Genomic DNA, 15,115 nt, shown 5'->3' on the forward strand with positions numbered 1-15,115 from the left:
TTATTATTTTACTTTCACTTATAATGAGTGGAAAAGAGCAAATAAAAAAGAAACTGCATTACCAAAATATCTGTTAAAGATCATTTAAGCCTGACAAAGAATAATTAAAAGTAAATTTTTAAATTATGCTTCAAAACACTGACATTGTATCTGATGCTATTTAGGACATGGAGTGTTAGCAGGGTCTGAAGTTTATCCAGAGAAACCCAAATTTTGATAGATTGTACCTTGGATGCAAACCCATTTCCATTATTTCTCTATACCTGTGTCCATCCAGCGCCCCCCACCATCTCCCATTTCAGCATATTTGCAATTGTAAAAATTGCCTTAAGAGAACCAAAAGACAGAGTACCTGTATAAATCACATGCTGGTTGTTCTTTCTCTGGACATGTATTACTTATAAAATCGCCATGGTTCCACAAAGATACGGAGCATTAATGAAATTCTTCCTTATTATGTGTTAAATGTTACTTTTGTTAAAATTTTACTTTTTGTAAAATTTCTTTGAATGGGAATGAATTTTATTTCTTTATTAATAGGACATTATTATTCAATAATACATTCATAATGACAACCTATTTATTAAGAAACAGTTTGAAGAATGGTAAATATATCTAACATAATTACAAAAATAAGTGCCATTGAATAATGCCTAATCGTGCTAGATGCTTCTCACAACTGTCCTGAAGGTAGGTATTACCATTCCCATTTTATGTTGAAATTAATTACCCAAGATGAATTTAAAGCCTTAACGTCTGACTGTTGAGTGGGTGCTCTAACAGGAACCAACTATTATCTTCCTTTATTTTGCTTGCTGCTGATGGTGACTTTCACATTTCGCTAATCATTTTCTGCCTTTGCCTTTAGGATTTGATACCAGTATTTTGCCGATCTGCAAGGATTCGCTTGGCTGGATGTTTAATAGACTTGATACAAACTATGACCTGCTACTGGATCAGTCAGAGCTCGGAAGCATTTACCTTGATAAGAATGAACAGTGTACCAAGGCGTTCTTCAATTCTTGTGACACATACAAGGACAGTTTGATATCGAACAATGAATGGTGCTACTGCTTCCAGAGACAGCAAGGTAAAATATGAGACACATACTGATGCAGATAGTTGACCTGCATGTCAAATTTTATCTATTTCTTCATGATTAAAAAAAAAAAAGTACATCTTATCCCATTCATTTTAGTAGATATTTTTCTCATTAGAGTGCTTAATAAAAGAGCAAATAAGCAGCATGTTAAACAATATAACTCGGCTAGGGATACAAAACATGCTAAACAAGATGAAAAATAGTAATTAGTATTTTATATTAATGCACTTCATTATAGTTTCCATTATGAACCACCAAGAAGCACAGAGAGATAGGGGAACATAGATATTAAAAGCAATCATTAAAATTAATTTGCTATCTGCTTTGCCCACGGTGTAAAATAAATGGGTTTTTTATCACTATAGTGTGGAGTTTTAATGTTCTATTTTGTGATCTTATTAAATGTGCCGAATGAACCACTGCATTCACCATAAAGTTATTTTTTACTCGTTTGATTTTAAAATGTCTTGGCCTTTCAAACTTTTAAAACTAACTTAGCTTCGTACAAACTCACTAGCAAAGAAAGTGTCTCTTGATTCTCTGGAAGAGGCGAGTTACCTGGGAGAGCTGGTATGATGCTAGTTCCTTAGGCATCCTTCTTTACTGGGAAATGCAATGTAACAGTGAAACCATACTTAGATAATCAATCTAATGGCAATTGAAATTAAGTAGGTAAGAAAAAAAGATCCAAAACCTCACTTTATGATAAAGTATGGAGAAACTAAGGAAACAGTGGTGTGCGTAATTTTGACGCTAATTTTATTTTTATTATTTTATTTTATTTAAATCCAAGTTAGTTTATATATAGTGTAATAATGGAGTAATTCAGGAGTAGAATTTAGTGATTCACCACTTACCTAGAACACCCAGTGTTCATCTCAACAAGTGCCCTCCTTAGTACCCATCATCCATTTAAATCATCCCCCCCACTCAACACCCCTCCAGCAACCCTCAATTTGTTCTCTGTATTTAAGAGTCTCTTACGGTTTGCCTCCCTCTCTGTTTTTTTCTTATTTTTCCATCCTTTCTCCTATGTTCATTTGTTTTGTTTTTTAAATTCCACATATGAGTGAAATCATTTGATACTTGTCCTTCTCTAACTGATTTATTTCACTTAGCGTAATACATTCTAGATCCATCCACGTTTCAGATGTCAAGATTTTATTCTTTTTGATACCTGAGTAATATTCCATTGTATACATTTACCACATCATCTTTTTCCATTCATCAGTTGATGGACATTTGGGCTCTTTCCATATTTTGGCTATTGTTGATAGTGCTACTATAAACATTGGGGTGCACATGCCCCTTTGGATCAGCATTTTTGTATCCTTTGGATAAATACCTAGTAGTGTAATTACTGGAACATGGGATAGCTCCATTTTTATTTTTTTGAGGAACCTCCATTCTGTTTTCCAGAGTGGCTGCACCAGTTTGCATTCCCACTGACAGTGCAAAAGTGTTCTCTCCACATCGTCGCCAACATCTTTGGTTTCCTGAGTTGTGAATTTTAGGCATTCTGACTGGTTGATCCTAATTTTAAAAAACAAACAAGGAATTAGTCTAATGTGATACACCTGCTATTGTCACCTTATTTTCATTCTTGACAGCTAAGAGAATGTACAATCTACTTAAAGGTGTATTAATTTTACTCCGCTTTTCATATGAAACACTAATACCTTATGTAGGGACTTCTACTACCTCAAATACTTTTTAATGTATTAGTAATAGTGTAGTAATTAGGGATGAAATGATTACCCACAAATTGATTAGTAGTGAGTCAACAGCAGGAATTTTAGAGTAGTTTAACTATTTATAAATCACTTTAAACAAAACAGATTTTCTTTATTAGAATATTCTAAACCTTACACCCACACACATGTACTCTGTTGATTTTATTACTGTATTTCTGCTTTCTAGGTAATTGCACACTTCTAAAAAGCTACATGATAGTTTTAATGACTAGTATACATTTAAAGCGTTTAAAGAATAGAAAAATCAATGCTGGTAATCCACCATAAAAAGATATCTGATCTTTTCTATGATCTTATTTTAGTTAAATTTTTTATTGTTATGATAGCATGTTTGCGAAAAAAATTATGGAAAACTCAGTGTTTCTTCTATAGAAATAGTTTCATATTAAAACATTTGTGGATTTTGCAGTAATATTTGTAGAACTGAAAGGTTCCCAAAGAAAAATTTTGCTTTAAATACTTTTCATCTATTAAGCAGTATTCAGCCAAAGTGTTAAAATCTTTATAGTCACATGAAGATTTTCTCTGAGGTTATTTAATACATGGTAGATATAATTTAATAAATGGTACCTGAGTGGGTGAAAGGATTTATACACCTTCCCCAAAGCTAAGGAGAGTTGGCTAATTATTTTTATTACCTTAATATGCTAGAAAATGTTAGAAAAAGCTCTATCAGACACTGAGAAAAACAATAAGAATTAGTTTATTAAGTAATCTAATGAAAAAGAATAACCATTTATTGGGGCGCCTGGGTGGCGCAGTCGGTTAAGCGTCCGACTTCAGCCAGGTCACGATCTTGCGGTCCGTGAGTTCGAGCCCCGCGTCAGGCTCTGGGCTGATGGCTCGGAACCTGGAGCCTGTTTCCGATTGTGTCTCCCTCTCTCTCTGCCCCTCCCCCGTTCATGCTCTGTCTCTCTCTGTCCCAAAAATAAATAAACGTTGAAAAAAAATTAAAAAAAAAAGAATAACCATTTATTTAAAAGCATGCTTTCAAATGTTTCACCTTATAAAAGAATGTATTTTCCTCACTATTCAATAAAACAACAAATTATTATTTACTGTAATTAAAGTAATATGTACTATATTTGGCTATATATTAGAGTAATATATAAAATATATAATATATAAATAAGAGTTATATATATATATATATATATATATATATATATATATATATAGTATACGCATGTTAAAGACCAGACAGCAGAATCGCCTTACAAATAATAGGAGAAATACTTCAGAATTAAATATGTGTAGATGAACAGCTGAATCTTGTACAGTGTACTCGTGAAATCTTAAATTGCTCCCTTATACAAAGTTTGTGGGACTGGTACTCATGTTTATTCAGTGAGGTCACTAATCGAGAGTCAAATGTACATGGATTTTCAGGCAATGTCATAGCAAACATATACAAATATTATTTTTACTTTGCAATAACTAGTCCATAGTAATTAGAAAAAAATGCCTTCAATATGATATTGAAACTTCAGCTCAAAAATTTCCTCTGGCTTCTATTATATTTGGAAGGAGTAAAATTTTAAATGTCCATTCTATAAGCCTATGTTGCATAACTTGATACATTACTCAGTGCTCATCATAAGTGTACTCTTAATCCCCTTCACCTATTTTTCTCATCACGCCTCCCTCCCCCAGCATGCTCCTACCCTCTGGTAACCATCAGTTTGTTGTCTATAGTTAAGAGTCTGTTTCTTGTATAGTCTCTCTCTCTCTCTTTGAAAAAAATTACTTTTTCTTCACATTAGATTTCCCAAGGAAAAATACTTGTTTGGCTTATATATATTAAACTATAAAATGTATATTGGGGTGCCTGGTGGCTCATTCAATTAAGCGTCTGACTTTGGCTCAGGTCATGATCTCACAGTTCTGTGCTGACAGCTCAGAGCCTGCAGCCTGCTTAGGATTCTGTGTCTCCCTCTCTCTCTGCCCCTCCCCTGCTCTCACTTGTGCTCTCTCTCTCTCAAAAATAATAAATAAACATTAAAAAATTAAATATATATATTAATCGGGGCGCCTGGGTGGCGCAGTCGGTTAAGCGTCCGACTTCAGCCAGGTCACGATCTCGCGGTCTGTGAGTTCGAGCCCCGCGTCAGGCTCTGGGCTGATGGCTCGGAGCCTAGAGCCTGTTTCTGATTCTGTGTCTCCCTCTCTCTCTGCCCCTCCCCCGTTCATGCTCTGTCTCTCTCTGTCCCAAAAATAAAATAAACGTTGAAAAAAAAAAAAAATTAAAAAAAAAAATTAAATATATATATTAATCACCTTGTCTCATTTCCTCACTACACTTTGTTACTTACATGAAAATTTAATAACTGAATATTGTCAAATTCATATAATATTTTTAAATTATTTGAATTAATTATACCCTGCCTTTTCCCTAAAATGTTGTAGTATGGGAAAGTAGGTACTAGTTCCTATTGGTTTTTTGCTTCAATAATTTAAGATGCCTTTTTATATAGAAGGTTTTTAGAATATGAGCATAAAATACATTGAACTATTTGAATATTATAAATTAGAAAATATATTTATTATATAAAATATGTCATAATATATAATAATAATATAAGCCAAACTATATTGTGTCCATTTAGAATTTTATATTTATCTGAAAATGTTCTCCTTTAAGTGGTTGAGTTCGAAAAGAAAGGCAATTCTTTATTTCTAAATTTGCTTAATTTTTAAAAGATGGCTTATCAGAAATTATTTTGTAATATGTCCTGTTTCCACACTGCATATATACTTGAAGTATCTGGATAGAACTAAAAAGACCAAAGCCTGTCAGCATTATTCAGTATCAAGACTTATAATAGTGTGTCTGATATAAGCTGAAAGAGCATTGACTTTTTTTAGAGATTACTTTTTTAATGCAAAGCTATTTCTCTATATCTTATAGCCTGTTTTAAATAAAGGGAAAACATAATCAGTTAATTGTTTTGACACCAGTCCCTCAGGCGGATTTATATTGCTGAGTTGATTGACCGTTTAAAAGTAAACGATAAGAACCATTTTCCATCATATAAGTATTTCATATCATTCTCTGCATTTTTCTATACAATTTGGTCTGTCTGCGAAAAATCAAGATAATCTAATACCAATAATTAGGAAAGCCTTTCTTTCTCTGTCTCTTCCCCCCTGCCTCTGTTTCTCCCTGCAAGTATGCATATAGATACACATACATTTATCTTATAGGTACGTACTCCATAAAAAAGAAATAATACATCATATGTGTCTTTTAAAGCCGTGTAAAGAGCAGATGAGGTTTGATATCATAGAAATTATTCTTTTTTTTATTTAACTATAATCCTTGAAGTAACACTTTTAATGTCATTGCAGACCCACCTTGCCAGACGGAGCTCAGCAATATTCAGAAGCGGCAAGGGGTAAAGAAGCTCCTAGGTGAGTAATAGATCATTCTTCTGAAGCCTTTATTGCTTACATAAATAACCCCAGGGAAACAGCAACATAAAATCAATATTAATCCAACAAAGATAGACGACACTAAATTTCAGTAACAAAATTTATGAAGTTTTTGAAAGCCATTAAACTTACTTTTATTATCTTACCTATTGAAAGATATTATGTCTGTTTTATTACCCTAATATAATGTTCATTTTGAAAGTTATTAAGTGAAAAAAGAGATTTAAACAATGCTAAAGTTAAAGGATCAGCAGAAACTTTCATTCTAATTCTGGGGCTAACAATTCAAGAATAATGGTGCACACATGCATATAATAATCTAATACATATAAAATAATCTAATATATTTATATATTCTAATATATCTATAATAATGTATAATATTTATATGATCTATATATTCTAATATATAATCTAATATGCCTACAATAACCTAATATCTAATATATGATATATAATATGTAATATGTAATATATAATATATATGTAATAGTATCTATAATAATCTAACATGTATAAAGTAATATGAGAGAGAGATGGGTGAAAGCATGCCGTAGTACCTCAAAGAAACTTGAATAAACTTTCTAGTATTTTTCATCACTTTTTACTAACTTACTTTTAGCAAGTAAATATATGTATTAGATGATAGATAGATAACAAAATTCACCGAAAGTCTTGAAACATTAGAGTGCTTGACTATCAAGAAATTACTAAACTATTATGTGTGATTATTTTGTTTATACTTCTAGACATAAAATTTTAAAATAAACTCTTTTGAATAATTTTAAAGAAATTTTACAAAGATTAGTACATAGTTTACATATGGCCTTTACTCGACCTCCCCCAGAGTTACCATCTTATTATGTACCAAATAACCATTGTCTGTTTGTCAATTCTAAGAAATTAACATTGCTATAATTCTATTAGTTAAAACTTAGACTTTATTTGGATTTTACCAGTTTTTCCACTGATGTCCTGTTTCTGTTTTAGGATCCAATGCAGAATACCACATATGCAATGTTTTTTGTTTTGTCTTTTCCATGTATATTAATGCTCCTGAGTATTTAACAGAACACAATTTTTAATATTTTTGAATCTCATTGATTTATTATGTCACGCTATCTTCGTAATTATAGTATTGCATGTTTAAATGAGTTTTTATAAATTACTTGAAAATCCATACTTCAAGATGAAAAGGCTATTTTTTTTGTAATAAGGCACTTTTAGATATAAAGAATTACTAATGATAAAACTACAATGTGTTATGTTTCTTTTAACTCTGGTAAAAAAATGCATACTACACCACAGCTCAAAAATGAAATAATACAGTCATACATAGGTTTCTGTTTCCACAAAACAAAGTTTATCCATGTACAATGGGAAAAGCCATTGAAATTCAATTGAAAAATATTTTAGACGTACCAAAATTCAGAATTATTTGCAGTTTAAAAAAAATGAAAACATATTTAGTGCCTTTGGAAGGAGTAACTTTTATTCTTTTTACATAATAAAAATGGAAATCATTATTAGAGAATGAATGCCCTAAATAGTTCTTTTTTTGGAAGTATAACGATACTTACCTGAAACGTTATCAGTTGTTATATAGAGATAGTGTGCCATACTGACATTAAAGATAAATTAATGGTTACACTAACTGTACATCATAACACTTTTGTGTCAAAGATGTCAAGATATGATAGCTTTTTAAAAGATGGAGATAATAGGGGCGCCTGGGTGGCTCAGTCGTTAAGCGTCCGACTTCCACTCAGGTCACGACTCGGCTGATGGCTCTGAGCCTGGAGCCTGCTTCCGATTCTATGTCTCCCTCTCTCTCTGCCCCTCCCCCGTTCATGCTCTGTCTCAAAAATAAATAAACATTAAAAAAAATACGATTAAAAAAAAGATGGAGATAAGAATGTGAAAAAAGTGTTCTAATTTTTGCTGGTCTTAAATCTACAGACGGCGTTTTCAAGTTTTCTATATTGGTAATAATCTGTCTACTTCACTGATAGTCTCATACTCCAAATCTTTCAAATGAATTACAATTTTAAAATTAAACTATTCATTGATCAGAATTTTGAAACTTTATTTAAAGAGGTAATATTATGATCCCATATGGTTACAAGACTAAGTAAATTGAAAGAATTTCATGTTCTATTGATTTATTCAGCAGTTGCTTTTTTTTCTCTCTCTCTCTCTCTCACTAGATAACTAGAGTGTGTCTGGTCACTGAGAGAATAGAATAGTCAGGGAAGACAAGAAAATTTTCTAATTTCCTAAGCCTTACTTTGTTGTGTTGGCATAAACATTTAAGAAAGTGAATTCACTTCTAAGTTATCAATTAAACATTTATCATTAGCCGTGTGCCAGGTACTATGTTAGATATTATAGATGTGAAAATAAATGTCTGTCTTTCCCACTTGATTAAGAGTTGTTAATATAATACTCAAAACAAAGAGAATGCAAAATTCCCAATAGAGAGGATATCACATTATAGTGGTGAAAGCATGTAATAATAAACTACACACACACATACACACACACACCACGTTATAAGAAGCATATGAGAAATCTTCCAGTTTAACAGAGGGGTGCATATTAGGGGTCACATTTAAGTCAAGTATTAAAATGTAAGAGGGAAGGAAGGAAGGAGGGAGGGATTCCAGATGAGAAACAGATAAATACAGAGATGAAGCAGTAGTGAATTTGGGCAAAACAGTTTGATGTGGAAAAAGCTTGGAATATATGAAGGAAAATTTGGGGAAAAGAAAATAGAAAGTAGGCAGTGATGATGGTAGGGGGTCTGGTGTGCCATTCTAAGTGGTCTGGATGATGTAATACACACGGCATTACCCAGGTTCTAATTCTGTATTATACCTGTGAGAACAGAGTACCCTTTGCAGAATGAGAAGGAGTAATAATAAATTTGCTTAACAAAAGAAACATAAAGTAGTTCATTATGTAAATATCCTGCCCCATGACAGCAGTAACCTTACCTGTTTTGTTCTATACATATCACTAGTTCACAGCCTGGAGGGGGAACTCCATGTGTGTATATCTTGAGTGAATTAATGCATAGGTGCTGACCATCAAATAGAAACACAACTTATTTATAATTGTGTGTGTGTGTGTGTGTGTGTGTGTGTGTTTCACAGGACAGTACATCCCCCTCTGTGATGAAGATGGTTACTACAAGCCAGCACAGTGCCATGGCAGTGTTGGACAGTGCTGGTGTGTTGACAGATATGGAAATGAAGTAATGGGATCCAGAACAAATGGTGTTGCAGATTGTGGTAAGAATAAGGATTACTTATTTAATAATTTCTCAAGCACAAGATGAGTTCTTAAGAATCTCATTAATTTGCCCAAGCATTTAAGGAGGACATACTCTATGCAAAAAATGTAGAATATATTGGGGAGGGAGGGGTGACAAAAAGGGTCACTCCTAGCATATGAAAACCTTGTGTAAATAATAAATAGAATGCATTACTTAAGTATTTGAAGGGAGAAGAATTAAAAGGTGAGTTCCTTTTACTACTTCATATACAGAAATGTTAAATACCTCCTGTTTTCCTCTCAAGTACAGCATATTCTTGTCATCCACTCTATTCCAAGTTGGCTAACTCCAGTGTGTGCCTTGTCCCCATATGGAACCCTTTTGTCTGCATACCTTTGGAGAAATTGACCTAGGGAGTATATGGGCTCATTCACAAAAGAAAAGCTAACGTTTTTGAAGGAAAGGTCCACAAATTGCAGCTATATGAACATATATCCTTATATTTGGGTCGGAAAAATACAGTTTAAATGTTTGAAAGGTAATTATAATTAATATATATAATTGTATATATAATTAATATTCTAATACTTTTCATGGAGGTGACTTTTTTATGTGTAAATCTAAAAATAATATTAGAGTTAAGTTGCACATCATGCACATGTATTTTAAATTTTTAAATGTGGTATCTTTTTGCTTCATAAATTTTTTTTGAATGCAAGTTTCAAATGAGTATTTTTGTTTGTATGATGAGTTTTCATTACAAAACTCATTTAGCTACACACACACACACACACACACACACACAAACACAACATCCACACTCCTATGTTCATGCACACATATATACTAGGAATTAATGAATTGTGTCTCAATATGCATGGCCAAAAATGAAAATAAAGTACTTGGTCAATCTTGTATTTTAGATAATGTCTAGTTGTCTCTTTTAAGTGGTATTTATTTATTTTCTTTCCAGATTTATTTAAATTCAAATTACTTTAGTTTCAGGAGTAGAATTTAGTGATTCATCACTTACATATAACATTCTTCCCAACAACTGCACTCCCTAATGCCCATCACCCATTTAGCCCATCTCTCTCATCCACCTCCCCTCCAACAACCCTGTTTGTTCTCTCTAGCTAAGAGTTTCTTATGGATTGCCTCCCTCTCTGTTTTTATCTTATTTTATCTTTCTTTCCTTTCCCCTATGTTCCTCTGTTTTGATTCTTAAATGTCATATATGAGTGAAATCATATGGTACTTGTCCTTCTCTGACGGGTTTATTTTGCTTTGCATAATACATTCTGGTTCCATCCACGACACTGCAAATGGCAAGATTTCATTCTTTTTGGTAGCTGAGTAATATTCCATTGTATGTACATACACATACATATATATGCACATACATATACATATACATATATATGCCACTTCTTTATCCATTCGTCAGTCAGTGGACATTTGAGCTCTTCCCATAACTTGGCTATTGTTGAGAATGCTGCTACTTTATGCAATTTTTAAACTGATAGACCGTGATCATTTAAAAAATATAAATGGTAAACTATATAAAGGTAATGACATCTAGTGCTTAAGTGCCTCTTCTGCATGTATTTATCCCATAATATTTTTAATAGCTTGGTTTTAGTTTTCTAGCCAACATTATTAGAATTAAGTGAGATAAAGTAGTATTAAGTAGATGCCTAACATACCTTTAACATGTAAACAGCATATCTTTGTAATATGTAGTTTAAAATGGCTGCATTAGTGGCGCCTGGGTGGCGCAGTCGGTTGGGCGTCCGACTTCAGCCAGGTCGCGATCTCGCGGTCTGTGAGTTCGAGCCCCGCGTCGGGCTCTGGGCTGATGGCTCAGAGCCTGGAGCCTGTTTCCGACTCTGTGTCTCCCTCTCTCTCTGCCCCTCCCCCGTTCATGCTCTGTCTCTCTCTGTCCCAAAAATAAATAAACGTTGAAAAAAAATAAAATGGCTGCATTATTAATTACACCAATTATCAGTGATGCCAATTATCAGTGATGAAAATAAAAATTATGTGGGGATGAATTCAATGAGTGAACAAAGAAACTGTTTTGAGAACATGACTTCTGAGTTTTCTTAGCATCTTGAAATTATTAACAAGAGACATTGTGTAGGAGGATAGAAATAACATTATCTTCACATAAGATATGAATTTTAATGTGTTGTATTATAAAATCAATTTATAAACAATGGATTACATTAATAAGATTTGTTTTAATTAGCTACCTCAAAATTTTAAGACTAAAATATTTAAAAAGGTAGAAAATAAATGCACACTAACATAGGGTTGAAAAATAAACATTATGAGATACATGTACAATTTGGCCTCTATAAATAGTAATGAATAAATCCAAATATTTTTTAAAGTACTGACTACTTATGTTAGTTTTCTGTTGCCATTGTAACAAATTTCCATTAATTAATTTATTTTTTAACATTTATTTATTTTGAGAGACAAAGAGAGACAGAGCATGAGCGGGGGAGGGTCAGAGACAGAGGAAGACACAGAATCTGATGCAGGCTCCAGGATCCAAGCTGTCAGCATGGAGCCCGATGTAGAGCTCACACCCATGACCATGAGCTCATGACCTAAGCTGAAGTAGTACGCTTAACCAACTGAGCCACCCAGGTGCCCCAACACATTTCCATAAATTTAGTGGCTTAAATTACACAAATGTATTATCTTAACAGTTTTGTGTGTCCAAAGTCCAACATGGGCCTTCTTGAACTAAACATCTGAGGGTCATCAGTGCTGCATACCTTCTAGAGGATCTAGGGGACAATCTGTTTCCTTGCCTTTTTCACCTTCTGTAGTCTGCTCATATTTTTTAGCTCATGGACCCTTTCCTCCGAGTTCAAAGCTAGCAACGTTGCATCTCTCTTACTGTTCTCCCTAGTCACAACTCCCTCCGACTCAATATGGAAAGGTTCTTTGATTTTAAGGATGCGGGCGATCATCTGAGCCTCTGAATAATGCAGGATAATCTCCTCATCTCCAGGTCCTTAACTTAATCAGATCTGCAAAGTCGCTTTTTTTTTTTTTTTTACCATTTAAAGTCACATTCACAGGTTTTAGCGATTAGGAGGCGAAGGCCTTAAAGGAGCAATTATTTTGCCTACCACACTAATTGGAGAAATTTAAAATTCTTTGTAAAAGTCAAAGTTTGACATGAGCCTCTATAAAAACTGGGCTGAGATCAATATTACTGAACTGGAAACCTTGCATATCAGATCTCCTTACTGATTCAGCTTTTTAGGACACAAATTTCAACAAATGATAGAGCGTGGATTTTTCCTTACCTTTGTTAAATAAGTTAAAGGCCAAAGTAAAATTGTACTAATTTGCTTAATTTTCATCAGAACTTTATGTATCTCAGGAAATTATCCCATTACTCAATCAAATGACATTAATAATAATGTTTACTTTTTTCCCTAAGCTATTGATTTTGAGATATCTGGAGATTTTGCAAGTGGAGATTTCCATGAATGGACTGACGATGAAGATGATGAAGACGATATTATGAATGATGAAGATGAAATTGAAGATGATGATGAAGACGAAGGGGATGACGATGATGATGGTGATGACCATGATGGGTACATCTGATTAACGAGAGCTGAGACCTATAAATTCTACATTTCTATTATTTACAAAGTGATAACCTATTGAGAATTATCTTCTTGCCCTAAAACAAAAGAATTCTAAAACTCACATATATTTTGTATAATTATTTCAAATATTGCAGCTAATGTCATAGGACCTTATGTTTAAATAAGAATCATTTATCTTGAGTTTTTATATGCCTTAGAGAAAAAGAAAATGCATATGGAGTCTAGCCAGAGGGGGAAAAAACATTAGGAAGAGCTACTGATATAAACAAATTTTCATAAGAACCAACTATGTCAATCTCCCACAAGCAAAACAACAATCGGGACTTGAGGTTGTATACGTTATTTTTCTGAGATATATTCTAAGTTAAATTTACAATAACTTATTAGTGGCCTGGGTCCCAAGTATTTTATAAAACTAAGCATGACCTTAATTGCTATTCCAAGGTAGCATCTTCCTAGATTTACAGTGAGTGAGGGGATACCGACAGGTAAGAAAAATGGTAACAAGTGTAGAGTCCTCCATTGTGTTTTCATTAATAGTGATGTTTTCAATGATGAAATTATTCTGGATATGCTAGGATATTTTACAAAATGGCAAGTACGGAAAACCATGGATTCTGAAAGTTAAAAACTTCGTTGTCCTTTCTAATTTTTATTTTAAGTTGGATAGCATTCTCATGTAGAATTTTTTTATATTCTAAAACAGCATGATTTCTTTACCTTTCTCGATTTCTTTATCTTTCTGACCAGCGATTTAGGGTGCAGAATTTAAAGTAGGAAGACAAAAGGAAAGATTAATTTAAACTACATTTGCACAAAAGGTTTGTCATTTGCCTCAATGTCAAATTTGAAAGTCTTAATTCTTATTTTATTTCTTATTCAGATAAAATTTTGCATTTAATCCTAGAATTATGCCATTTTTATTACTAGTGTCGCAACTTAGAGACCGTATTGTATGGTGCCTTGCAAAATAGAAATAGAAAGGTTTTAGCATGCATACCAATATAGGATATTAGGCAATATATAAGCACACCTAATTAACAAATTAATACCAGTAAAGGTACTGCTGCTGGAATGAAGAAAATGGAAAATGTTTCTTTCTTTTTTTCTATTGTTACATAATTGCCATGTGGACTTGTTTATGATTATTGTGTAGAGTAGCATTTAAGATTTAACTGTAACAAAAATTACTTTAATTGCTGTATTTAAGTTAGCATGTTAATTAATTGTGTAGACATTTTGGCAAACCATCACTTTTAAGTATATCAGACCTATGGTTTTGTGCCCATAATACAAATGGAAAAACCTATTGAATTTTATGCATTGGTATCATAATTTAAGCAGTGGGTCAACTTTTCTCCCAATACACAATTCATCGAAGGTAAAATTGGTGAATTATTTCCATTTGATTTATACACACTAAAAAAGAAACTTTAATGTTGATTTTATGTAATATTTAAAGTACAATGCATTTTCTTTTTTACTGTTTATGTATAGTTTGCAAAATAAAGAATCTTGTAACCAAATTAAACCGTTTCTGAATGATTTTCTGGGTTATAGATAGCACGATGGATTCTTAATATTTTCATTGATTTTTTTAAAAATGAACACATCGCAAACTAGCTAGGAAAGTTTTTTGAAAATTTTGAATTTCAAAATCAGAATCCTTGGCATCTTGGATATTCTTTTCCTGCATACATTAACAATTATTTTTATTTGTTGATTTGTTTTGTTTATTTCATTTGTCAGAGAATTCCAAAGTAGATCATTTTTTTTGTTGATGGTGTTATTTTTAAACCCATTTTTGTGATAGCGTATTTAAAATACTGAGCTAAATTTCTATAGCAACAGCAATTTTGAAGAGGGATAGATTAATTTTATCTATTTGATACATGTATAGGAATTATAA

General features: G+C 32.7%; 1 protein-coding gene across 3 annotated transcripts in view; it reads left to right on the plus strand.

Annotated features, from left to right (window-relative positions):
• SPOCK3 (SPARC (osteonectin), cwcv and kazal like domains proteoglycan 3) overlaps positions 1–14,737 on the plus strand; it is a 495,206-nt gene extending 480,469 nt beyond the window's left edge. For all 3 annotated transcript variants that reach the window (XM_043565988.1, XM_043565979.1, XM_043565996.1), the window contains 4 exons: positions 869–1,090; positions 6,205–6,267; positions 9,444–9,581; positions 13,032–14,737. In XM_043565988.1, the coding sequence (XP_043421923.1) occupies positions 869–1,090; positions 6,205–6,267; positions 9,444–9,581; positions 13,032–13,201 (593 nt within the window). In that variant the 3' untranslated portion in view covers positions 13,202–14,737. The remainder of the gene's footprint in view (positions 1–868; positions 1,091–6,204; positions 6,268–9,443; positions 9,582–13,031) is intronic.
• The last annotated feature ends 378 nt before the right edge of the window (positions 14,738–15,115 follow it).

The sequence above is a fragment of the Prionailurus bengalensis genome, chromosome B1 (genome assembly GCF_016509475.1).
Source record: "Prionailurus bengalensis isolate Pbe53 chromosome B1, Fcat_Pben_1.1_paternal_pri, whole genome shotgun sequence".
NCBI classification, from domain to species: Eukaryota; Metazoa; Chordata; class Mammalia; order Carnivora; family Felidae; genus Prionailurus; species Prionailurus bengalensis.